This window comes from Ranitomeya imitator, chromosome 1 (assembly GCF_032444005.1).
Source record: "Ranitomeya imitator isolate aRanImi1 chromosome 1, aRanImi1.pri, whole genome shotgun sequence".
NCBI classification, from domain to species: Eukaryota; Metazoa; Chordata; class Amphibia; order Anura; family Dendrobatidae; genus Ranitomeya; species Ranitomeya imitator.
This window is the reverse complement of record NC_091282.1, coordinates 714776549-714802692: the sequence shown is the minus strand read 5'-3', so window position 1 is coordinate 714802692 and position 26144 is coordinate 714776549. Positions and strand designations below refer to the sequence as shown.

General features: G+C 43.6%; 1 protein-coding gene across 1 annotated transcript in view; it reads left to right on the top strand.

Annotated features, from left to right (window-relative positions):
- The window catches only part of RYR3 (ryanodine receptor 3), an 886248-nt gene that overhangs the window by 842965 nt on the left and 17139 nt on the right, over nucleotides 1–26144 (top strand). Inside the window, exons 94-98 of the mRNA XM_069732389.1 lie at nucleotides 739–869; nucleotides 5161–5203; nucleotides 10499–10626; nucleotides 19190–19250; nucleotides 19343–19489. Coding sequence (XP_069588490.1) covers nucleotides 739–869; nucleotides 5161–5203; nucleotides 10499–10626; nucleotides 19190–19250; nucleotides 19343–19489 — 510 coding nt within the window. The remainder of the gene's footprint in view (nucleotides 1–738; nucleotides 870–5160; nucleotides 5204–10498; nucleotides 10627–19189; nucleotides 19251–19342; nucleotides 19490–26144) is intronic.

Here is a 26144-nt window from a genome sequence, read left to right as displayed (position 1 = left end):
GGAGATCATTAGCACAGTGCCTGGCATGCAATTAATTACAAAGTAAAGAGTTGTTATTTTCTTCCTATGGTTATAAGGGGCCCCCATGCCTCTGCATATTTGGTGCGTCTGTCTCTTTAGCTACCATTCGCATAGATCAGTTTTCCTTTGCATTTTCTCGGCCACAATTATCCTCACATAGCACTTGCACGTATAGTATATTGCACTTTATGATCTATTTATCAAAGATTAGAAATCTAATTACCATATATACCTTGATTAGACTGGATGAGAATTGGGACATGTGGGTGAGATGGAGCAACCACTAAAGACAATATTGCTTTTTAATTTTTGCATCCATTGTGTCGCTTACTGCAAGTGCACCTTTTTCCGGTATAAAAGAGAAGACTAATGTTCAATACTGCTGCTTCTACACAAACATAATCCCTAAAGAGAAAGTGTTCTTTCCTTAAATCCGAAGAAGAGACTTGATTATTAATGTGTGAATGCCAGCACATATATAACTAAGAGACATTTTCTTTGGGATTCAGTTGCAATCAAATGTGTTTATTCCTCTAGGGAATATAAAAATAATATGCACAGAAAAAAAAACCATTTTGCACGTATCATACATACTGTGAAGTCACTATAGTGATAGACAGATCCCTTCATTCCTATCTGTTCCTCTTAAAAGGTGCGAATTGATAATGGAGTTACCTGGATGTTGTTCGTGCTCATCCTTCTGTCCTCTCCCCATAGGTTCCTCTGGTGGTATTTAAACGGGAGAAAGAAATTGCTCGCAATGTAGAATTTGATGGTCTGTATATCACAGAGCAACCCTCAGATGATGACATCAAAGGGCAATGGGATCGGCTTGTTATAAATACCCCGTAAGAAATCCAGGTTTTCTTCTTCTATTATCTGTGCTGTCTATGGCTTTACTTTGACAATGCGGCAGTTGTACTATGTACACAAAGTGTTAGTTTAGGTTATCTGCAGAGAAACTAATTAAAAGGGTTTTCCAATATATACAGAATTATTTTCCTTCAAAAGTGCCCCACACCTGCCAACGGGTTGTGTTTGGGAATGCAGCTTGCTTCTATGTAAGCGTACAGGGTTGGGCCGCAGTGCTATACACAAACTATAGAACAGTTTTTACAGTAAAGTTTATTCTGTATCACCCATGTACAGATTACGTGATTAACTGAATTTTATTTTCTGTAGCATTGTAGAATGTATTGCAATGTGGTGCTCCATTGAGCTATCAGCAATCTTAGCTGAAAAACGCCTGAAAAAAATCTACAAGGTTCATTTATACACCAGTTTTTCTCATACATGTGGTTGTCAGTGTTTTTTTTTTCCTGACAGCACACTCACCATTGTTTAGGACTCCCAATTATTACTAGAACAAGAGTGCTTATACGTGTGCACTACCACTCCATTCACTGTCTATAGACATGACAGAGATAGTGGAGTTTAAAGGAGTTTCCTTTTAAAGGGAACCTGTCACCTGAAGATTGCCTGGCGCATGCGTGTACTACGGAGGACAGAGAATGAACTTCAATCTAGTATTGCGGCCAGCATGCAGCCAGCGGGTAAGGAAAGGGTGAATCAAACACCTGAAAACTCCGCCCATATGACCGAAAACCGGTCCCGCCAAATTCAGGTGACAGGTTCCCTTTAACCAAGTACAGGCACTCAGTATATCTTTGGCATATCCAAAAAGTTCTTCCCACCTACTGGTATTTCATCCATCTCTGCTCTACTTTGACTCTAAAAAAGCCAGATATGTCAATCAAAGAAGTGGGGGAGGTGGAGCAGAATTAGTCATTCTGTTCTGAAACCCCCTTTAAAGAGTAAAGGTATTGTCACAGTAAGCGACGCTGCAGCGATACCGACAACGATCCGGATCGCTGCAGCGTCGCTGTTTGGTCGCTGGAGAGCTGTCACACAGACAGCTCTCCAGCGACCAACGATCCCGAGGTCCCCGGTAACCAGGGTAAACATCGGGTTACTAAGCGCAGGGCCGCGCTTAGTAACCTGATGTTTACCCTGGTTACCAGCGTAAAAGTAAAAAAAAAACAACCACTACATACTTACCTACCGCTGTCTGTCCCCGGCGCTCTGCTTCTCTGCCCTGTGTAAGCACAGCGGCCGGAAAGCACAGCGGTGACGTCACCGCTCTGCTTTCCGGCTGCCCGGCGCTCACAGCCAGAGCAGAGAAGCAGAGCGCCGGGGACAGACAGCGGTAGGTAAGTATGTAGTGGTTGTTTTTTTTTACTTTAACGATGGTAACCAGGGTAAACATCGGGTTACTAAGCGCGGCCCTGCGCTTAGTAACCCGATGTTTACCCTGGTTACCAGCGAAGACATCGCTGAATCGGTGTTACACACGCCGATTCAGCGATGTCAGCGGGAGAGCCAGCGACGAAATAAAGTCCTGGCCTTTCTGCCCCGACCAGCGATATCACAGCAGGGGCCTGATCGCTGCTGCATGTCACACTGGACGATATCGCTAGCCAGGACGCTGCAACGTCACGGATCGCTAGCGATATCGTCCAGTGTGACAGTACCTTAACTGTCACCAGGTTTTTCCATATAAAGTAGGGCCAGCACCTGTATGCCCTGTTACAGCATTGTAGAAAGCCGTACATATGTTCCCAATTCGATCTGCATAACACAAAATATAGGTTTTATTATACTTGCCTATGGCACAGTCCAGTCTGATGGGTGTCTCTGGTCTTGATCCGGTGCCTCTTCCAAGTAGGATGGGTCATCCACACGAAGCAAGAAGGAGGACAGCGATCACAAGAAGAGAGGCGGCAGTGGATCAAGACCAGCGACGTCCAACAGACCAGACCACATTATAGGTGAGTATAGTCAAAGCTATTTTGGGTGTTATTCAGAACGCATTGGGGATATAAATATATATATATATCATTCTACTATGCTGTAACTGAGGCTTACAGGTGCTGCCCCTACTTGATATGGAGGAAAACCTGGTGACGGGTTTCTCTTTAAGGCACTGGTCCCCAACATTTCTAAGCTTGAGAGCCACTTTTAGGACTGAGAGAGGGTTGCGAGCAACATCCAGAGCCCTCCGAGCAGTGACATCTAGCTCCTGTCTCACAACTTCTGCCCCAATAGTGACACCCAAAGCTCTAATACGGGTGTAATGACAGCCAAAGCTACCGCATGGAAATCACAATGAGGTAGTAGACTTACAGTGCCTTGCGAAAGTATTCGTCCCCCTGGAACTTTTCAACCTTTTCCCACATATCATGCTTTAAACATAAAGATACCACATATAAATTTTGGATGAAGAATCAACAACAAGTGGAACACAATTGTGAAGTTGAACGAAATTTATTGGTTATTTTAAATTTTTGTGGAAATTCAAATTTACATTTGGTATCTTTATGTTTGAAGCAAGATATGTGGGAAAAGGTTGAAACGTTCCAGGGAGCCGAATACTTTCGCAAGGCACTGTACATCCAGGGATTCCCACCTTACCCCGTTAGGAATTGTTATATCAAGTAACCCCACCACACTATCGCATCCAGCTTCAAGCAACCCTCTAACTGGAAATATTATCCTATGTTCAGCTTACCATATTTATATCTCCAACCTGAAGGCCAGTGTATGAACATCCTGATCTGCTCTTCTGTAACAGGTCTATGCAAAAGTCACCAACGGTAGGCCTGCTCATTATAGCTTTTTGTTAGACCTAGTGCTAATGCACCAAGCTAGCACACAGTGGTGAGCCAGACACCATGGGCCAAGCCACATGTAGGTCCAAAGCCACAGCTTGAGGAGCTGTCCTTTAAGGAGATACTAAATGTGAAGACAACAGGCTAAACAGAGCTGCTACCATTCCTTTTTTGAAGTTTCCCAGCATTAGATTTATGCACGATGAAATGTTATCATAGTGGTAGACTGCTGGACCAGTCATTAATAATTGAAAACACAGCAGTCTTCCACTCCCCAGCCAGAAGTCACTGATTACAGGTTCAGGAAACAATATACAGTAGTTCACTCAACTGTACAGTAGATAGAGAAGACAAGATATAAAGCTTTTCTATAGGTTTTACAGCTGCAGGTTCATTTCTTACACATGGAGTAAATCCCATTTATAAAAGCGCATAATTTGCCTGTGATCTGTCCTGATTTCAAGTCGATTGACACTAATTTACTTACTTTTACTGGTTACAAAAATCTTGTAGACCCTTCATTTAATTTTTCATAAGAGGATACAATCGGTGATTCCCCAGTTTCCATTATTGGTGTCATATCACACAATTGGATTTGCTGTTGACGATTTTTATGGCCACATAGAAGATTTATTTATTGTACTTGCTTATATGGCGCCATTAATTCCACAGCTCTTTACAGACATAATCATCACTGTCCCCATTGGGGCTCACAATCTAGATTCCCTATCAGTATGTCTTTGGAGTGTGGGAGGAAACCGGAGTACCCGGAGGAAACCCACGCAAACACGGGGAGAACATACAAACTCCTTGCATATGTTGTCCTTGGTGGGGTTTGAATCCAGGACCCCAAAGCAAAAGTGCTAACCACTGAGCCACCGTGCTGCTTACTAAATGATCAAACGACAATTGAGCCAATTATTATTTGTGATTCGATCACAGGATGTGTATACATTGGACAATGATGGGGAAGTAACATTCACACAAGTGGTCATCAGCCCCAGAAGAGATGCTGCCACTTCTTTTATACAGTTAGGAATATGCAGCAAATTAGACATTTCTCATACTGGACATTAATCTTTAATATGTTCTTTAGCCTTTTATCTCAGAGGACAGCATAGACAGATAGACTTTTTTTTAGAGATTGGGAATGTGAACTTGAAAATATTGTAACCACCATAAGATACGGTAATTAAAGTGTTTGGCTCCCATATATAGTTATGTTGGATTGGTGAAAATTGACATAATGATGCTTCTACCCAGTTCATGCAGCTGTCGTACATTACTGCAGCACCCAGACATTGCATTGTGACGAGTGCCTAGAATATCGCTGTCTCCTGGGACCTGCAGCTGTCACCGAGCTGTCTGGCCTTTAAATACACATCACGTGGATCCATTTTATGATTTCATCTTGCTGCTGTGCTACAGGTGGTAGCGTGAATAATGTGACATGTTATTATTCTGTTTGTAGGTCTTTTCCTAATAATTACTGGGATAAATTTGTTAAGAGGAAGGTAAGCTTTTAATCCTGCGCACACCTGTGCTGGGAATCCATTTTTGCTTCATTATGTGATCATAGGTGTAAATAACAAGTATAATATTCTGCACGTAACGACCGGCAATGCTGCTGCTGTGCTAACATTATTTCCGCGTATTTGTTCCTTTTCTCTTCTGAATAACGTTACTCCAAGTACAATAAACCTCACACTATACGCATTGTGCTGGGACTTAAGACGAGGCGCTTGCTGGATTTTAGGCATGCCAGCTTATATTCTGCTTTCAGTTGCCTGAGCAATTCCACATTTTAATCACAGTATAACATCCAGTAGCTAAGTTTCCATGGATATTAAGTCTTATGGAAGAGATGTTAAGTCCCAGCTGAGCGCTAGGTGAATTCACTGTACGAAAAGCTGCCTGCAATATGCACTTCAGTGTTAGACAACAGCTGGACAGAAAGAACATACACTGTAGGAAAGTTGGTTAATAAATTTCTCTCTTTATAAAAGAGGCCATGTCACCAGGTTTTTGCTATTTTAAATAATGTAGAGATAGACACCCTATTTCCAGTGATGTGTCACTCGCTGGGCTGCTTGCTCTAGTTTTTATTAAATGACTGTTTTGTCAGCAGGAGAGTATCACTAGAAAAAAAGACCTGTAGTCCTCCATATTCATGAGCTCTGTATCACCCCGCCACTGAGTGGCAGCTTACTGCCTATGCACAGTGTACACAGACAGCTAACAATTAGTGGTGTGTTGGCGGGGTTATACAGGGCTCAGCATTCAGAGAACTGCGAGATCTGCAGCAGAGAAGGCAGGGATTTTTTCAAAACTGCAGCTAGCAGTCAGTAAGTGATACATTGCTGGAATCATGCTGCCCTCACATGGGGGCCACAAAAACTCATTGACAGATTTAGAATGAAGGTTGAAGATGGAAAATGTTTACATAGCAATTACAGTTGTGCTCAAAAGTTTACATACCCCAGCAGAATTTTTGCTTTCTTGGCCTTTTTTCAGAGAATATGAATGATAACACCAAAACTTTTTCTCCACTCATGGTTAGTGGTAGGGTGAAGCCACTTATTGTCATAGTTTTCTCTTTTTAAATCATAATGATACCCAAAACATCCAAATGACCCTGATCAAAAGTTTACATACCCCATTTCTTAATACCGTGTATTACCCCCTCTAACATCAAGGACAGCTTGAAATCTTTTGTGGTAGTTGTTGATGAGGTTCTCCATTTTCTCAGATGGTAAAGCTGCAGCCTCCAGCACCTGTAAATTCCTGGGCTGTCTAGCATGAACTGCGTGCTTGTGGTCTCTCCAGAGTGGCTCAATGATATTGAGGTCAGGAGGCTGAGATGGCCACTCCAGAACCTTCAACTTGGCCTTGTGTTTTGGATCGTTGTCATGTTGCAATGTCCAAGTACGTCCCATGCGCAGCTTCCAGACTGATTATTGCCAATTTGCCTCCAGTATTTGCTGATAACGTGCTGCATTCATCTTTCCTTTAACTTTGACCAAGTTTCCTATGCCTTTGTGGCTCACACATCCCCAAAACATCAGCGATCCACCTCCGTGCTTTACAGTAGGAATGGTGTTCCTCTCATCACTCCAATTTACCTTGTTCCAGAAGTTTTGAGGCTTGGCCTTTTTCTGTTTTGCGTATTGTAGGCGAGATACTTTGTGGCATTTGCGCAGTATTGGCCTTCTTCTGGCGACTCAACCATGCAGCCCATTTTTCTTCAAGTGCCTCTTTATTGTACATCTTGAAATAGCCACACCACTAATTTTCAGAGAGTTCAGTATTTCAGCTGATGTTATTTCTGGGTTTTTCTTTGCATCCTAAACAATTTTCCTGGCAGTTGTGGACGACATTTTTGTTGGTCTACCTGACCGTGGTTTTGTTTTTACAGAGCCCCTGATTTTCCATTTGTTAATCACAGTTTGAACGCTGCTGACTGGCATTATCAATTCCATGGATATCTTTTTGTATCCCTTTCCTGTTTTATACAGTTCAACTACCTTTTCCCGTAGTTCCATTGACAATTCTTTTGCTTTCCCCATGACTCACAATCCAGAAACGTCAGTGGCTGGATGAAAGATGCAAGAGTCTGTCTGGATCCCAGAAACTCACTCAGCTTTTATGCACACACACTGATTACAAGCAAACAGGTCACAGGTGAGGATGTCACCTTTAGTAGCCATTCAAACCCATTTGTGTCAACTTATGCGCTTGTTATCGGGCCAAAATCACCAGGGTATGTGAGCTTTTGATCAGGGTAATTTGGATGTTTTGGGTTGTTATTATGATTTAAAAAGAGAAAACACAGTAGTTTGACAATAAATGGCTTCACCCAACCACTAACCATGAGTGGAGAAAAGGTTTTGGTGTTATCATTCACAATCTCTGAAAAGCCAAAATTCTGCCAGGGTATGTAAACTTTTGAGCACAACTGTACCAATTTATATGGGATCTATGGAAAGGCCGGTATTTCTATCCATCTGCATTTTACATTCCAGTGTATAATGTTCGGGATGATTCTCTGTATTGACATGAGCATGTTTCTTTACCAGTTGCTTATATTGTAGGCTTTTCCTATTAAAGTAAGAATTGCTTGTTTATCCAAATACTGCCAATTAGACCTATAATTCCATTTTCAGAGATCTTATTGTGCATATTCACAGATTATACAGATTGGATGCAGACATTTGTTAACCTGTCTCAATTATCTGAATGAGTCTTTCAGAAATCCATGCACTTGCTTGGTTGCAGAAACAACTCCATTCACATGTATGGAATAGAATAGATTTTTCAGTTCAGTTGCAGAGACTCCTTCATCGGTTCTCCCGAGTGTGAATATACAGTACCTTTTCAGCTCTAAGCTGCAAGGGTACTGAAGATTTTACATGGGGACACAGACATAGCAACTATTCCCACTGGTCTCTGTAATTTTAACTTCTCGATTCAAGTAAAAGGCTGTAGTCACATGTTTTTATATTATTTTATTATGTATTAGGCTGGTTTCACATTTGCGGATGGAGGTTCTGCGGAGGGCTGCGCACGTTCTCCATGAAGCTCCGTCCACCGCCGCACCTCCTCCGGTCAGTTCTGCCTACGTCGGCATGCAACGTGCGCACCCTATCTTTACCATTAGGTACGCAGGCAATGCCTATGTATGCGGATGCCTCCGCATGCGTCGTTTAGATGGTGCGGCGACTGCACCAAATTGCAACTCATTGCGTTCGCCGCAGGTCACCGCACCGTCAAACGACACATGCGGAGGCATCCGCATACATCGGCATGGCCTGCATACCTAATAGTAAAGATAGGGTACACACGTCGACGTAGGTGGAGCTGACCGGAGGAGGTGCGGCGGTGGGCGGAGCTTCACGGACGACATACGCAGCCCTCCATCTGCAAATGTGAAACCAGCCTTAAACAGCTGTGACTGGCATATATGTGTGACACTGCTGCATTTCACATTCTGTCAAGGGTTTTTGGTATTTTTATGGCAGTCTGGAGGGATATTCCTACGTGAAAAATACTATAAACCCCCCATTATATGTTAATGGGATCCTTCATTATTTGTTAAGATCTGTCATAGCTCCATTAGGAATGTAAGCCATGACCTTATTATGAATGTTCCTGATCATAAACTTTGTTTTATGTTTTCAAAGGGCAATTACTATATAAATGAAATGTTTTCTCTGGATTATTAAAATTGTTTGTGCAATTAGAGCTATCTTCTAAGCACTGCCATGAAGATCTTCACTTCTACTCTCTTCCTTTGTAATTTAGCTGAATGTTTGCTTTACATGGTGTCATTGTTGTAACTGCTCTTCCGTAAATCCCTGTAGTCTTTCTGTGTACTGTCTTTTAAGCTAATAACGCACGCCATCATCCCTAATAAGCTTTCATCTCATTTAGAGCTTCACTTGTGAAGTAGTGACTGTAATATATTACATTTTAATTGTTTCTCTTCAGATTCTGTATTTTTCCACTCTTGTTCAGTTGTCACTGTGGATGAACACCCTATAGTTACTTATATTCTCCGTATCATGACATATATTACAGTCAAGTAATTGGCAGAACTGATTAAAAAATGACAGTTTTCACAAGTTTGGGAATTTTGTAAATTCTGGAATCCCCTTAAAAGCATGAGGCAAGACCACTCTACCTTAAGCTTTGTAGTAAAATCTGTAAAGTTTCTGCCACCCTACCACCTCTGAATCCTCCTCGGGAGCCAGAAACTGTTCCATTCTATAAAGTCCATGCAATAGTGAGCAGGACGGTTTATAACCACATTCCACAGAGCACTTTATAATTATACTAGTCTTAAGGTACCGTCACACTTAGCGACGCTGCAGCGATACCGACAACGATCCGGATCGCTGCAGCGTCGCTGTTTGGTCGCTGGAGAGCTGTCACACAGACAGCTCTCCAGCGACCAACGATCCCGAGGTCCCCGGTAACCAGGGTAAACATCGGGTAACTAAGCGCAGGGCCGCGCTTAGTAACCCGATGTTTACCCTGGTTACCAGCGTAAAAAAACAAACAGTACATACTTACATTCAGCTGTCTGTCCCTTGCCGTCTGGTTCCTGCACTGACTGCTGGCCGTAAAGTGAAAGTGAAAGCACAGCACAGCGGTGAGTCACACAGCGGTGACTCACCGCTGTGGCTGTGCTCTGCTTTCACTTTACGGCCAGCAGTCAGTGCAGGAACCAGACGGCAAGGGACAGACAGCTGAATGTAAGTATGTACTGTTTGTTTTTTTACGCTGGTAACCAGGGTAAACATCGGGTTACTAAGCGCGGCCCTGCACTTAGTTACCCGATGTTTACCCTGGTTACCAGTGAAGACATCGCTGAATCGGTGTCACACACGCCGATTCAGCGATGTCTACGGGGAGTCCAGCGACGAAATAAAGTTCTGGACTTTCTTCCCCGACCAGCGATCTCCCAGCAGGGGCCTGATCGCTGCTGCCTGTCACACTGGACGATATCGCTAGCGAGGACGCTGCAACGTCACGGATCGCTAGCGATATCGTCTAGTGTGACAGTACCTTTACTCTCAAATGTTTGGGATAATGTTTGTGCCTGTGATCTGTGGGAAGAAATGGACTTCATTGGGGAAGGTAAGACGTAAACATCTGCACAAAGTCAAATGTTAGCCAAAGCCACCTATTGCAACAGATTTCTTCAAACATAACGTTCATTGCTGCTGGTGTCATTTTCAGAAGGGATTTATATGGTGTATTTTTCGCTTTCAGAAGGGATTTATATGGTGTATTTTTTTTTTTACTAGGTTATCAATAAATATGGAGACTTGTATGGAGCTGACAGAATTGCAGAACTCCTGGGACTCGACAAAAATGCCTTAGACTTCAGCCCAGTGGAAAAGACCAAAATAGAAGAGGGATCATTGGTATCATGGTGAGTTCTACAGAACAGAATCTTTTTTCTGATTAATCTTTTACCACTAGCTTCAAATAAGTGCTGCATCTTCTTTATGTTGCACCATGTTTGTCATTTCTATATATTATTTGACACAAATCTTTATTGGTCATTAGTTGATGGCTGTGGAGCAAGCAACTGTAGCTCCTCATACATATTGGCTGCTGTCAAAGTCCATCCAGCTTACAATGTACTTATACCTCTAATTTACATATAGTCATTAGCCTTGGGATCAGACACATTTAAATGGTTTGCATAATGTTGACCTTGAGGTGACATTCTAGAAAGAAATCTCCATATCATTGAGAAGTGAACTTTTCATCTGTTGAAGTGAGCTGGCTTTTATTTTTGTTCCCCTGTCTCCTGCAGTGATCATAATGATTACAGACATCAAGGAAAACTAAAACCTAATTATGAATACCTGTAAGAAAATACTCCAGGCACATAATATGATAATCAATGTCTGAATCACAAGTCTTTTGTTAGGTATAATATCTGAGCTACCATTATTTTAGCAAAACATCACAAGGAGGACAATAAGCAAATATTCAGCCATTCCACCATTCCCAAGGGCCAACAAGTCTGCATTAACCAAAGCTAAAGGGAATCTGTCAGCAGCTTTTTGCTACCTCATCTGAGAATAGCATAATGTAGGAATTGAGACTGATTCCTGCAATGTGTCTCTTAGGCTGCTTTCACACATCAGGTTTTTTGCCGGATGCCGGATGCGGCGTCGCGCCGCATCGCCGGATCCGGCTTTTTAAAAATAAACCGGAGGCAACCGGATGAGCCGGATCCGGTTTTTTTAGCCGGATCTGCTGTCCGGATCCGGCGAAAAACCGGATTCGGATCCTCTGGTTCGTCCGGTTTTCTTTCCGTTTTTTTACGGATCCGGCTTTAAAAAACGCCCCCTGAAAGGCTAAAAAGGTGATTGGCCGGCTGAAAACTATACATACAGTGTTCTTAACATCTGTGACGGGTTGGAGAGGAGCAAGATACAGAGCAAGATGGATGGCATTATTGCAAAGATTCTGCAGAACAACGTGGATTTCATCACAGAGGCGAATCGATTAAAAGCTATTGTAATTGAGAAAGAGGAAGAGAGACAGCGTGTCATGCGTCTGCGACGACGCCGTTTGTGGATCCACCCCATCACGGCACAGAGAATGACCCGGGGAGTCTTTTCAACGTTGTATATGGAGCTTCGAGGTGACCCTGAAAAGTTTTTCAGCTATGTTCGGATGAAAGCGGAGAACTTTGATATATTGGTGGAGCGGGTTCAACATCTGATAAGAAGGAGTGATACCTATTGCCGATTCTCCATTACCCCGGCTGAGCATCTGATGGTCACTCTTTGGTAAGCATTCTTTTTGGATCCACTTTTGTTGTGGACTCTTTATTTGATATTTTGATTTTGTAGTAATTTCTGCCTTCCTTTTCTTCATAGATTCCTAGCAACCGGTGAATCCCTGTCTTCCCTACATTTTCAATTCAGACTGGGCATTTCCACAATATCAGGAATAGTGAGGCACACTTGCCGTGCACTGTGGGACTGTCTGCATGAAGAATACATTCCACATCCCACAATGCAGACATGGTTGGAAGTAGCTGACAGATTCCTGGAAGTGTGCCAGTTTCCCAATTGCTTGGGTGCGGTGGACGGGAAACACATCCGTATCGTGAAACCGGCTGGTTCTGGATCTCAGTATTTCAACTACAAGAAGTACTTTTCCATCGTGCTGATGGCCATCGCCGATGCGGATTACAAATTTGTAGCGGTGGACATTGGGGCGTATGGCCGTTCTAATGATTCGCAAGTTTTCAAACTGTCTTCTATGGGGCGGCATTTATATGGACAAACCTTTCAATTTCCCCCCCCAAAACCACTGCCTCAAACCTCTGAGCCACCAATGCCATTTGTATGTGTTGGGGATGAAGCTTTTCAGCTTTCAGAGCATCTTTTGAAACCCTACTCCAGCCGTGGTTTAACCAATACTAAAAGAATTTTCAACTACAGACTCACACGTGCAAGGAGAATGGTGGAGTGTGCGTATGGGATCCTAACCGCCAAATGGAGAGTTCTCTTGACATCCATAAACTTAAAGACAGACACTGTGGATGAGGTGGTGAAAGCGTGTGTTGTCCTACACAATTATGTTATATCCAAGGAACAGCTTTCCATTGAGGACCACTCTGCCGAAACCACCTTGATGGATTATAGCAACCAGACATACAGAAGTTCTGCCACAGTTTCCAGAATACGGGATCACTTTGCAGAATATTTTATTTCACCCCAAGGAAGAATACACTGGCAGGATGATAGAGTTTAAACATGTTGTATGTACCTAGTAATTACTTTAACCTTTACCCATGTTGTGTACCTGTTGTTTTTACCTTACCCATGTTGTGTACCAGTTTGGTTTTTACCCTCATGTTGTGTACCTGTTTGGGTTTACCTTTTACCCATGTTGCGTACCTGTTGTTTTTACCTTTACCCATGTTGTGTACAAGTTAGGTTTTCACCCTCATGTTGCGTACCTGTTTGTGTTTACCTTTTACCCATGTTGGGTACCTGTTTGAGTTTATTTTTAAACCAAGATTTGCATCTTTTTTGGTTTTACCCAAAGTACTACTGTTACCAATAAACCTTTTCTAACAAAAGTCTTATTTGTGCCTAATGAATAAATACAAGAGAGTTTTCAACCAAAAAATTTTATTAACATAATGTAACAACACGCCAGAAAATGGGATACTAAATGTTTTCATACGTCGGGGTGGAGATAATATCGGAGGGACTGTCTGATAGTGACACTTCGACAGTGGGAGTGTGGAGAGAGGAATGTGATGGTGGTGAAGATTGTTCAACAGTTAGGGGTGAAGGAGTGGAGAAAGCTATTGAGCGGGTGGACAAGAAAGTGGGATTCGGGTTAGAAATTTGGTAGGATGGAGGGGTGTAGGAAATGTTTTGTGAGGATTGGGTGGCAGAATGAGTGATGTGTGTAGAAGATGTTTGGGAAGAGGGTGATAGAGTCTGTTGGAAGTGGGCAGGGAGAGGAGGCGAGGATGAAGTAGATGGGAAGTTGTATGGGTCGGGATCATCATATGGGTGGGAAGTGGCACGGGCGGGAGGCTGGTAGTGTGGATGGTGGGAAGGGGCACGGGGCTGGTGGTGTGGCTGGTGGGAAGGGGCATGGGAACGCTGATAGTGTTTTGGCTGTTGTGACGGGGCACGATGTGGATGATGGCGAGTTGGGCGGGATGGGGCAAGGTCAGTTTGGCGATACGGGTCCATAGACATACATTGTTGTAAAAAGCCGGAAAGGCCGAATACGGCCTTTCCGCCGGAGACAAAAAACGTTACAGTAGACGTTTTTTCCAAACGCCGGAATCGACTTGACGCCGGATCCGGCATCAGACCGGAAGGAACGCTGGGCCATCCGGCGCCATCCGGCACCAATAATATTCAATGGGGGAAATGCCGGATCCGGTTTCTCCGGTTTTCTATTCCGTTTTTTATCGGAAGAGCCGGAATTCGCCTGAAACAAAAAACCTGATGTGTGAAAGCAGCCTTAGGCTATGTGCACACAGTGTGTTTTTGATGCGTTTTTGCAGCTTTTTTTCAACGCGGAAATGGGTCGAAAACGCTATGGAATCCTTATGCAAGCTAATTCAATGACAATCCTGAAGTGTTGTGCGCATGATCAGTAAATTTCCTTCGAGTATTTGCAATGCGCTTTTTTTCTGCAGCATGTCAATTCTTTGTGCATTTCTGCAGCGTTTTTCACTTATTGACTTCAATTGAGTCAGTCAAATCTGCAGCAAAAACGCAGGTATAAAAAATGTTTGCGTATTTGCTGAGCTTTTGTCTTGCATTTAACCAGCTTCCTATGGTGTTTCCCACGCTGGCAAGCCATCGGTCAGAGCGCTGCGGGATCATGCTGTCTTATCTCAGCGTGACCCTGCAGCTGTGACTGTCCCCCACCTTAACACTACCGCAGACTGTCGGTCAGAGCGCTGCGGGATCATGCTGTCAGATGTCAGCATGACCCCACAGCTGTGACTGCGACCTGTGGTAATGCTACCGCCGATACTGTCAGTCAGAGTGTTGCGGGGTCATGCTGTTAGATGTCAGTATGACCCCGAAGCTGTGACTGTGACCTGCGCTAAAAAGCTTACCACAGGTCTCCAGGCGTGGGCTGAAGAGACTACTGCTCCCATCGAGCTACATCTGCTGTCACTGATAACAGTGACAGCAGGTGCCACTGTTGGGAGACGTAGTATCATCTGTCGGCCCCTGTGCTCACAGTTGGAAAAAAAAGTTAAATAATTACATACACATTCAAATAAAGATAAAAAGCCATTATATTCACCTAATACCAAATTCCAGACGACCTTGTCTCCTATAAATAATGTAAAATAATAAACCAACATATACTCACCTGTCTGCCGTAGTCCATGTATTCCTGAGTGTCCCACAGCGACCTCACGTGTAGAACAGTCACATCGGGAGAATTGACTACTCTACCTGGCCGGCGGCAATACATTGACAGGAGGTAATAACTCCCGCAGTGTATCACTGATCTGCCGTGAGAGTTCACCGGAGTTAGGCTGTGTTCACATGTTGCGGTTTTCTCGCGGTTTTTCCCGATAAAAACGCTATAAAACCGCAAAAAAAAACGCATACAATAAGCATCCCATCATTTAGAATGAATTCCGCATGTTTTGTGCACATGATGCGTTTTTTTCCGCGAAAAAAACGCATCGCGGCAAAAAACACAGCATGTTCATTAATTTTCCGGTTTTTTTGCGGATTTCCCACTCCAAAATGCATTGGGAAGTGTCCGGAAAAAAACACGGCAAAAACGCGTCAAAACCGCGGCAAAATCGCGGCAAAATCGCATGTGGTTTTCTTGCGGATTTCTTGCAGAAAATGTCCGGAATTCTCAGGAATTTTCTGCAAGAAATCCTGAACGTGTGCACATAGCTTTACTCAGCTCCGGTGCTCTCACTTATGGCACCGCTGCGTGAGAACTGTCTTTTCAAAATGATCAGGATCGATGTGGGACATTATGGATTACCTTCTCTGCGGACTGGTGAGGAACATTGTAGTTTTTGTTGCAGGAGATGTTGGCTTTGGTGCATTAGGCATTCGGTAAGTATGGTTAATTAAGATTCACTAATGGAGTCTGTGTCATTATTTCAAATAAAAGACTTTCTGGGTGTCTGTATTTTTATACAATACCACTATGGGGTTACTAATGGATAGGTGTCTTATATACGCCTCTCCAGTACTAACATGTGAACTTGATGTTTAGCTTGGGGGCCAGTATACAGTTGTGCTCAAAAGTTTACATACCTCGGCAGAATTTTTGCTTTCTTGGTCTTTTTTATGAATGACAACACCAAAACTTTTTCTCCACTCATGGTTAGTGGTTGGGTGAAGGCATTTATTGTCAAACTACTGTGCTTTCTCTTTTTAAATCATAATGACAACCCAAAACATCCAAATGACCCTGATCAAAAGTTCACATACCCTAGTGATTTTGGCCTGATAACATGCACAGAAGTTGACACAAATGGGTTTGAATGGCTACAAGAGGTAACATCCTCACCCTGTGACCTGTTTGCTTGTAATCAGTGTGTGCATAAAAGCGGAGTGAGTTTCTGGGATGCAGACAGATTCTTGCATCTTTCATACAACCACTGACATTTTTGGATTGTGAGTCATGGGGAAAGCAAAAGAATTGTTAATTGATCTACGGGAAAAGGTAGTTGAACTGTATAAAACAGGAAAGGGATACAAAAAGATATCCAAGGAATTGATAATGCCAGCCAGCAGCGTTCAAACTGTGATTAACAAATGGAAAATCTGGGGCTCTGTAAAAACAAAACCCCGGTCAGGTAGACCAACATGTCATATAACCTGCCAGGAAAATTGTTTGGGATGCAAAGAAAAACCCACAAATAACATCAGCTGAAGTACTGGACTCTCTGAAAACTAGTGATGTGGCTGTTTCAAAATGCGCAATAGGGAGACACTTAAAGAAAAATCGGCTGCATGGTCAAATCACCAGAAGAAAGCCATTGCTGCGCAAATGCCACAAAGTATCTCGCCTACAATATGCAAAACAGCACAGAGACAAGCCTCAACATTTCTGGAACAAGGTAATTTGGAGTGATGAGACCAAAATTTAACATTTTGGCCACAACCATAAACGATACATTTGGAGAGAGGTCAACCAGGCCAATGATGAAAGGAACATTAATTCTACTGTAAAGCACGGAGGTGGATCGCTGATGTTTTGGGGATGTGTGAGCTACAAAGGCACAGGAAACTTGGTCAAAGTTGAAGGAAAGATGAATTCAACACGTTATGAGCAAATACTGGAGGCAAATTTTCACTCATCAGCCCAGAAGCTGAGCATGGGACGTACTTGGACGTTTCAACATGACAACGATCCAAAACACAAGGCTAAGGCAACTTGTCATTGGCTACAGCTGAGCAAAGTGAAGGTTCTGGAGTGGTGAGATGTGGGAGATATGTCAGGATGGTTGAATTCTAACTCCTCTAGAGTCCGAATTATGAGTGCATAAAATATCTTGTAAGTACCTGTATCTTGTAAGTAGTAAATGGGTTAGTAACTGGCTTAGTGATAGAAAGCAGAGGGTGGTTATAAATGGTATAGTCTCTAACTGGGTCGCTGTGACCAGTGGGGTACCGCAGGGGTCAGTATTGGGACCTGTTCTCTTCAACATATTCATTAATGATCTGGTAGAAGGTTTACACAGTAAAATATCGATATTTGCAGATGATACAAAACTATGTAAAGCAGTTAATACAAGAGAAGATAGTATTCTGCTACAGATGGATCTGGATAAGTTGGAAACTTGGGCTGAAAGGTGGCAGATGAGGTTTAACAATGATAAATGTAAGGTTATACACATGGGAAGAGGGAATCAATATCACCATTACACACTGAACGGGTAACCACTGGGTAAATCTGACAGGGAGAAGGACTTGGGGATCCTAGTTAATGATAAACTTACCTGGAGCAGCCAGTGCCAGGCAGCAGCTGCCAAGGCAAACAGGATCATGGGGTGCATTAAAAGAGGTCTGGATACACATGATGAGAGCATTATACTGCCTCTGTACAAATCCCTAGTTAGACCGCACATGGAGTACTGTGTCCAGTTTTGGGCACCGGTGCTCAGGAAGGATATAATGGAACTAGAGAGAGTACAAAGGAGGGCAACAAAATTAATAAAGGGGATGGGAGAACTACAATACCCAGATAGATTAGCGAAATTAGGATTATTTAGTCTAGAAAAAAGACGACTGAGGGGCGATCTAATAACCATGTATAAGTATATAAGGGGACAATACAAATATCTCGCTGAGGATCTGTTTATACCAAGGAAGGTGACAGGCACAAGGGGGCATTCTTTGCGTCTGGAGGAGAGAAGGTTTTTCCACCAACATAGAAGAGGATTCTTTACTGTTAGGGCAGTGAGAATCTGGAATTGCTTGCCTGAGGAGGTGGTGATGGCGAACTCAGTCGAGGGGTTCAAGAGAGGCCTGGATGTCTTCCTGGAGCAGAACAATATTGTATCATACAATTATTAGGTTCTGTAGAAGGACGTAGATCTGGGTATTTATTATGATGGAATATAGGCTGAACTGGATGGACAAATGTCTTTTTTCGGCCTTACTAACTATGTTACTATGTTACTATGTTACCTCTGGGTGATGTGTAGGAATATTATGGAATAATTCAATGGATTTGTACATTATTTCTGGGATTATGTATCAGAAGAGTAGCCGTGATTGGTCTAATGTTTCAAGTGCTCTGATATGTCAATCCTAAACTGTCTCTGGTTGATGACATCACATCAGATCTTTCAAAAGATCTAGTTACCCATGTGCTCACTGAGTCTAGCCTCATATCCTGATGAAGCCACTTTAGCTGGTTTGCATCTCGGCTTTGGAAAAATGGCCGCCGCGATCTCTTGTGCGCACGCGCGGCATCCCGCGGCCATTTTCCTGAAGCCCCGTGCAGCAGAGCACTCCATCTGCGCACGCGCGGCCCCAGGAAGATGGCCGCCCCCACCGATGAAAGGGATGGCAGCGCAGATCGCGTGCTGTGTCTTCACGTGGGCGCAGGGAATTCGGACCTTGGACATGCGCACACCACTACGCCACCAACGGAAAGCTGGGGAAGAAAAGAGCGCTGTGAACACGCCCACCTGACCAGACCAGCCTGATTGACAGGCGAAAACGGCGACTTTGGTAATGTATTTCTCAGCATACATGGGGAATCAGGGTACACTACATACACTATAGTAACGCACAGCGCAGGCCCTATTTAACAGTATTTATAGCTCAATCTGAAAAAACGGGGTGACAGGTTCCCTTTAAGGTGCAGGCTATTTTCCAGCCATAACTTTCCTTTACAATACTTTTTTTTTTCAAAGAACAATTTAACATCTAATAATTCTAAAACATATTCTCTCAATAACAATAATTCATGTTAATTATCTTCAGGTTGAGCTCCATTGATATGAAGTATCACATCTGGAAGCTTGGAGTGGTATTTACCGACAATGTATGTATGATATCTTTATTATACTGTATGATGAGAGATACGCACTGGATATACATTATAATGTAACCTAAGCCTTGTTCTATCTTGTTCAGTCCTTCCTTTACCTCGCCTGGTATACAACCATGTCAATTCTCGGACATTATAACAACTTCTTCTTTGCTGCTCACCTCTTGGACATTGCAATGGGCTTCAAGACATTGAGGACAATTCTGTCGTCAGTCACTCACAATGGAAAACAAGTAAGCCTGCCCGGTGTCTGCTGTGTGGTCTTTAGCTTTTAATAAATTGGAGATGAGCAATTTATCTGCTATTATTAAACAGATTACAAGACGGTTTCTAAAATAAAGCGTGCGATTAAAAAAAGATGAAAGCCTGGGCTGCAGCATGCATGGTGTATGACTCATTGAATCCACTAATACACTCACATTACTCATGGCAGAGAGCGCTGTGCGGCTGCAGACAGCTCAATGAAGTGCTGCTCATTTCACCGCTCAAACTCTGGCATGAGCACTTAAACCAGCCAAGCCTCTCCACCGTGCTATAGACTATGCTGGCCTAGAAATGGAGAGTTGGAAAACCTGGCAGCTGTTGGCAATGGCACCAGATCAGTCAGTAATTATGGCCACTTATACAGCTACTTGTACTATGGTCCTGCCGAGAGAGCTCAGCTTTTACAAGAGTGAATGCAGAAATTACTACAGACTTTGTAGAGAGGTCACATCGATTCCACAAGCCTGAGAACATTTAGCTCCCTCCCGGAATATCAAGAGCCCCGCTCTCCCCTACTCTCTTCTGGCCGCTTCTAGTTACTGATGTTTGTTGTGGTCGCTCATGAATTATTGAAACCAAGCTGCTGCTTTAAACACTCACAGCATGCACTATTAATTCTTACCTGCTGGATATTACTCACATCAGCTTAAAGTGGCCGTTGTCTAGATACATCTCTTTAAATTAAATCTGAATTTTGATTAATCGTTCAGGATAATTTAGAGGAATGCCTTAATATCAATTCCCTAATAGAATTGTATTTTTGGAGTTGCTGTTCTTGGCTTGGAATCAACTTTGGGGTCAAATTGAAAATAATATCAAAATGCTATCAACATCCTCACAGTACAGTTTAGAAGAACAAAGTTGAATTTTGAATGTCAGGGTAACACCCAAAATTGTGTGAATGTGGTTTTGATTTTATATAACTGCTATTTAAAATAATAGAAGCCTAACTAAGGTTAAGTTCACACCTTGCTTTCTTGCTGCGTTTTTGTTTCCAACAGGCAAAACCTACTCTCTTGGCAGTAAAGAATCTGCTTACAAAAAGCAGGTTTTGCTATGTTTTTGTTGTCTCTTGTGCATGTTGATAAAAGTTTAGTGCCCCCCCAAAAAAGCAAGATTTAACTTCCTTAGGCTAGGTTCCCATTGCGTTAATGGAACCGCGCTAACGGACAGCGTTGCACGGCGAAATTAACGCCGTGCAATGCGTCCGTTAACGCGCCCATTAACAGCAATGGGGATGCGCATCACTAGCGCGTGCCATTTTCGGAACGCGCTAGCGATATGCCGGTTTTTTTGGCGCGTCACGGACGCTGCTTGCAGCGTCCGAGGCGCGCCCGAGGTCCGTTCGCCGCTCTCGCAGATCGGAGATCTGAGAGAGCGGGGACTTTTAACGCGACCCCTTTTACAACATTGCGTTAGCGCAATCCGCTAGCGCTAGGTGCTAAACGGATTGCTCTAATGCAATGTGAACCTAGCCTTAGGCTTTTGCCCCAAAAGCACAGCAAAAATTGATACCTATGATTTTTGCTGCATTTTTGCACTTACCCATTGTTTCCTATGGATGAAAAAAGCTGCAAATACGCTGAAAGAAAACTGACTGACGTGCTGCAGTTCACAAAAACGCAGCAGTTTTCCAAATCGGTCAGAAAAAAAACAAACACTGTGTGCATGAGATTCCAGAAAAGTTATAGACTTTGCTGGTACTGTGAAATGCAGCTTAAAATTTGCACACACAAAAAAAGCGCTGCAAAAACGCAGTGTGTAAACATAGCCTAAAGTGTACTTGTAGCGAAGAAAAAGAAAGGAGGGCACTCACCGGTCAGAAGCTTGACTTGACTTTATTAGAAATCCATTAAAATGTCATGGCCGGGAGAGTGAACAAGGAGCTCATGTGTGCAGTGTAACGATGACGGCCGTTTCGCGCACTCTCTGCGCTTCCACGGGTCTGTATGTGGAAAGACGCTGGGAGGGAGGATCATATGCCCCAGTCACAGCATGTCCCTCCCATTCTCGGTTCCTCCCACCTGGCCATGAAATACAAATCACAAAAACATTTAAAACATAATTAAAACTATATAAAGAATCCACAAACCATATCAGTTGAACAATTAAAGTAGCACAATTAACAGGAACAACAATTATTAAACTATAAACTGCCCTAATGGTTACCCCCAGTCCTGAGGGTCCGCTCACCAGCGCGGGGCGGAGATTGGCATAAGCCCCTCCTCAGACGCGAGTCGGAGTGGATAATGTGTACCAACGCTATGGGGCCGACAGGGTTCAACGACAAGTTGGACATGTCGGTCTTTTTGTAATTATTGAAGGAGAGCCGGTTGCGACAGCATTAGACATGGTTAGCAGAGTGGCATTCTCCTTCATGCTAGCCGATTACTTGCAGGACTGGGGGTAACCATTAGGGCAGTTTATAGTTTAATAATTGTTGTTCCTGTTATTGTGCTACTTTAATTTTTCAACTGATATGGTTTATGGATGCTTTATATAGTTTTAATTATGTTTTAAATGTTTTTGTGATTTGTATCTCATGGCCAGGTGGGAGGAACCGGGAATGGGAGGGACATGCCGTGGCTGGGGCATATGATCCTCCCTCCCAGCGTCTTCCCACATACAGACCCGTGGAAGCGCAGAGAGTGCGCGAAACAGCCGTCGTCGTTACACTGCTCACATGAGCTCCTTGTTCACTCTCCCGGCCATGACATTTTAATGGATTTCTAATAAAGTCAAGTCAAGCTTCTGACCGGTGAGTGCCCTCTTTTCTTTTTCTTTGCTACAAGATGATTTTCATGTGATTTTTTTGGAGGAGCACCCGCTGGCTTGAGGTGAAATTGGAACTGCTGGTTTGAAAGCACTAAATGTGCACAGGAGTCGAAGGTCTTAATGTGGAGGGTAGTGCTGTCCCTTTTTCTTGTTTCTATTCTTTTTTTATACCATAGCCTAAAGTGTACGCAGCACTAATAAAACTAGGTAATATAGCAAAAAAGCAATCTTTATATATTACATGCCATTGCAACACTAAATTATGGGTGGAGATAACCCATGGTGCTCACAGGGCAGGGTGAGAATGTGAGGTTTCTTGGGATCCTACAAGGCTTGTTTTATATGGACTGCCAACTCTCAAATATCAGGATTCTGATGTAGCCATTATCTCCTCTTTATGAACTCATGCTAATATCTTAAATGGGAGCAGTTGGATTGGTTTTAGTGCAGGTTTACTTTGAATTACTTGCAGCTTGCATCTCTTGGCAAATGTTTCACATTGATTTCACAGTCTCAGTTTAATGCAAATGCAGGAAAAGCTCAGAACAGAAAAGTGTCAGGTGATCCATGCAGCCAAACCATGAATCGGGGGGCAAGTTTCCCCATTGCAGACATTCATGTGTTACTGCTCTCACTACCCACTCAGCTAGGTTAACAGGTCTCTTCATATTTGGGAAGAGATTGGTCAATCTAACGGAGCCAGGTGGGGGGAAGCCATCAGGAACCCACCTATCCATATTCGTGGTGTTTTCAAATCATGTTTTTGCTAAAACACTACAGTATTTCACTGTAAAATTCAGATGTCTGCAATGAGGGAGACTGATTGTTTTATGCATCCCATGGTCCAGGGAGCATGAATCCCCTGACATGCTTTCATCACAACTACAGGTCCTTCTCAAATAATTAGCATATGGTGTTAAATTTCATTATTTACCATAATGTAATGATTACAATTAAACTTTCATATATTATAGATTCATTATCCACCAACTGAAATTTGTCAGGTCTTTTATTGTTTAAATACTGATGATTTTGGCATACAACTCCTGATAACCCAAAAAACCTGTCTCAATAAATTAGCATATCAAGAAAAGGTTCTCTAAACGACCTATTACCTTAATCTTCTGAATCAACTAATTAACTCTAAACACATGCAAAAGATACCTGAGGCTTTTATAAACTCCCTGCCTGGTTCATTACTCAAAACCCCCATCATGGGTAAAGATACCGTCACACTTAGCGACGCTGCAGCGATACCGACAACGATCCGGATCGCTGCAGCGTCGCTGTTTGGTCGCTGGAGAGCTGTCACACAGACCGCTCTCCAGCGACCAACGATCCCGAGGTCCCCGGTAACCAGGGTAAACATCGGGTAACTAAGCGCAGGGCCGCGCTTAGTAACCCGATGTTTACCCTGGTTACCATCGTAAAAAAACAAACAGTACATACTTACATTCAGCTGTCTGTCCCTTGCCGTCTGCTTCCTGCACTGACTGCTGGCCGTAAAGTGAAAGCAGAGCACAGCCACAGCGGTGAGTCACCGCTGTGTGACTCACCGCTGTGCTGTGCTTTCACTTTCACTTTACGGCCACCAGTCAGTGCAGGAAGCAGACGGCAAGGGACAGACAGCTGAATGTAAGTATGTACTGTTTGTTTTTTTACGATGGTAACCAGGGTAAACATCGGGTTACTAAGCGCGGCCCTGCGCTTAGTTAACCGATGTTTAACCTGGTTACCAGTGAAGACATCGCTGAATCGGTGTCACACACACCGATTCAGCGATGTCTGCGGGGAGTCCAGCAACGAAATAAAGTTCTGGACTTTCTTCCCCGACCAGCGACAGCACAGCAGGGGCCTGATCGCTGCTGCCTGTCACACTGGACGATATCGCTAGCGAGGACGCTGCAACGTCACGGATCGCTAGCGATATCGTCTAGTGTGACGGTACCTTAAGACTAGCGACCTGACAGATGTCAAGAAGGCCATCATTGACACCCTCAAGCAAGAGGGTAAGACCCAGAAAGAAATTTCTCAACAAATAGGCTGTTCCCAGAGTGCTGTATCAAGGCACCTCAATGGTAAGTCTGTTGGAAGGAAACAATGTGGCAGAAAACGCTGTACAACGAGAAGAGGAGACCGGACCCTGAGGAAGATTGTGGAGAAGGACCGATTCCAGACCTTGGAGAACCTGAGGAAGCAGTGGACTGAGTCTGGTGTGGAAACATCCAGAGCCACCGTGCACAGGCGTGTGCAGGAAATGGGCTACAGGTGCCGCATTCCCCAGGTAAAGCCACTTTTGAACCATAAACAGCGGCAGAGGCGCCTGACCTGGGCTACAGAGAAGCAGCACTGGACTGTTGCTAAGTGGTCCCAAGTACTTTTTTCTGATGAAAGCAAATTTTGCATGTCATTCGGAAATCAAGGTGCCAGAGTCTGGAGGAAGACTGGGGAGAAGGAAATGCCAAATGCCTGAAGTCCAGTGTCAAGTACCCACAGTCAGTGATGGTGTGGGGTGCCATGTTAGCTGCTGGTGTTGGTCCACTGTGTTTCATCAAGGGCAGGGTCAATGCAGCTAGCTATCAGGAGATTTTGGAGCACTTCATGCTTCCATCGGCTGAAATGCTTTATGGAGATGAAGATTTAATTTTTCAGCACGACCTGGCACCTGCTCACAGTGCCAAAACCACTGGTAAATGGTTTACTGACCATGGTATTACTGTGCTCAATTGGCCTGCCAACTCTCCTGACCTGAACCCCATAGAGAATCTGTGGGATATTGTGAAGAGAAAGTTGAGAGACGCAAGACCCAACACTCTGGATGAGCTTAAGGCCGCTATTGAAGCATCCTGGACCTCCATAACATCTCAGCAGTGTCACAGGCTGATTGCCTCCATGCCACGCCGCATTGAAGCAGTCATTTCTGCCAAAGGATTCCCGACCAAGTATTGAGTGCATAACTGAACATTATTATTTGATGTTTTTTTTGTTTGTTATTAAAAAACACTTTTATTTGATTGGATGGGTGAAATATGCTAATTTATTGAGACAGGTTTTTTGGGTTATCAGGAGTTGTATGCCAAAATCATCAGTATTTAAACAATAAAAGACCTGACAAATTTCAGTTGGTGGATAATGAATCTATAATATATGAAAGTTTAATTGTAATCATTACATTATGGTAAATAATGAAATTTAACACTATATGCTAATTTTTTGAGAAGGACCTGTACTATTTAAAGTGAACCTGTCACCAGGTTTGGCCGATATAACATACGGCCACCGCCTTTCAGGGATTATCTGTAGATTGCATTCTGTAATGCTGTAGATAATCCCCTGATCCGACCTGAAGGATAAGAAAAATAAGTTTTATTATTCTCACTCGGGGGTGGTCTGGTCTGAGGGGTGTCGCAGGTCCTGGTCTGCTGCCTCCCATCTTCTTATGATTGCTGCCCTCCTGCGTGCTTGATGGCTCCCCGGCATCCCGCTCCTGCACAGGCATACTATCTGCCCTGTTGAGGACAGAGCAAAGCACTGCAGTGCGCAGGCACCGGGAAAGGTCAGAGAGGCCCAGCACCTGCGCACTGCAGTACTTTGCTCTGCCCTCAACAGGGCAGATAAGTATGCCTGCGCATGAGCACAATGCCAGGGAGCGATGAAGAAAGCAGAGGAGGGCGGCGATCATAAGATTGGAGGTGCCGGACCTGGACCTGCGACACCTATCGGACCGGATCGCCCCCCCCTCGCCTGTTACCCTTTGGAGGAACCTCCGTGTAATAGTAATACATCCATCGTATTCCTGCAATCTTCTAGAACAGATGTAGACCTTGCTGGGAGTTATGACTAATGCCT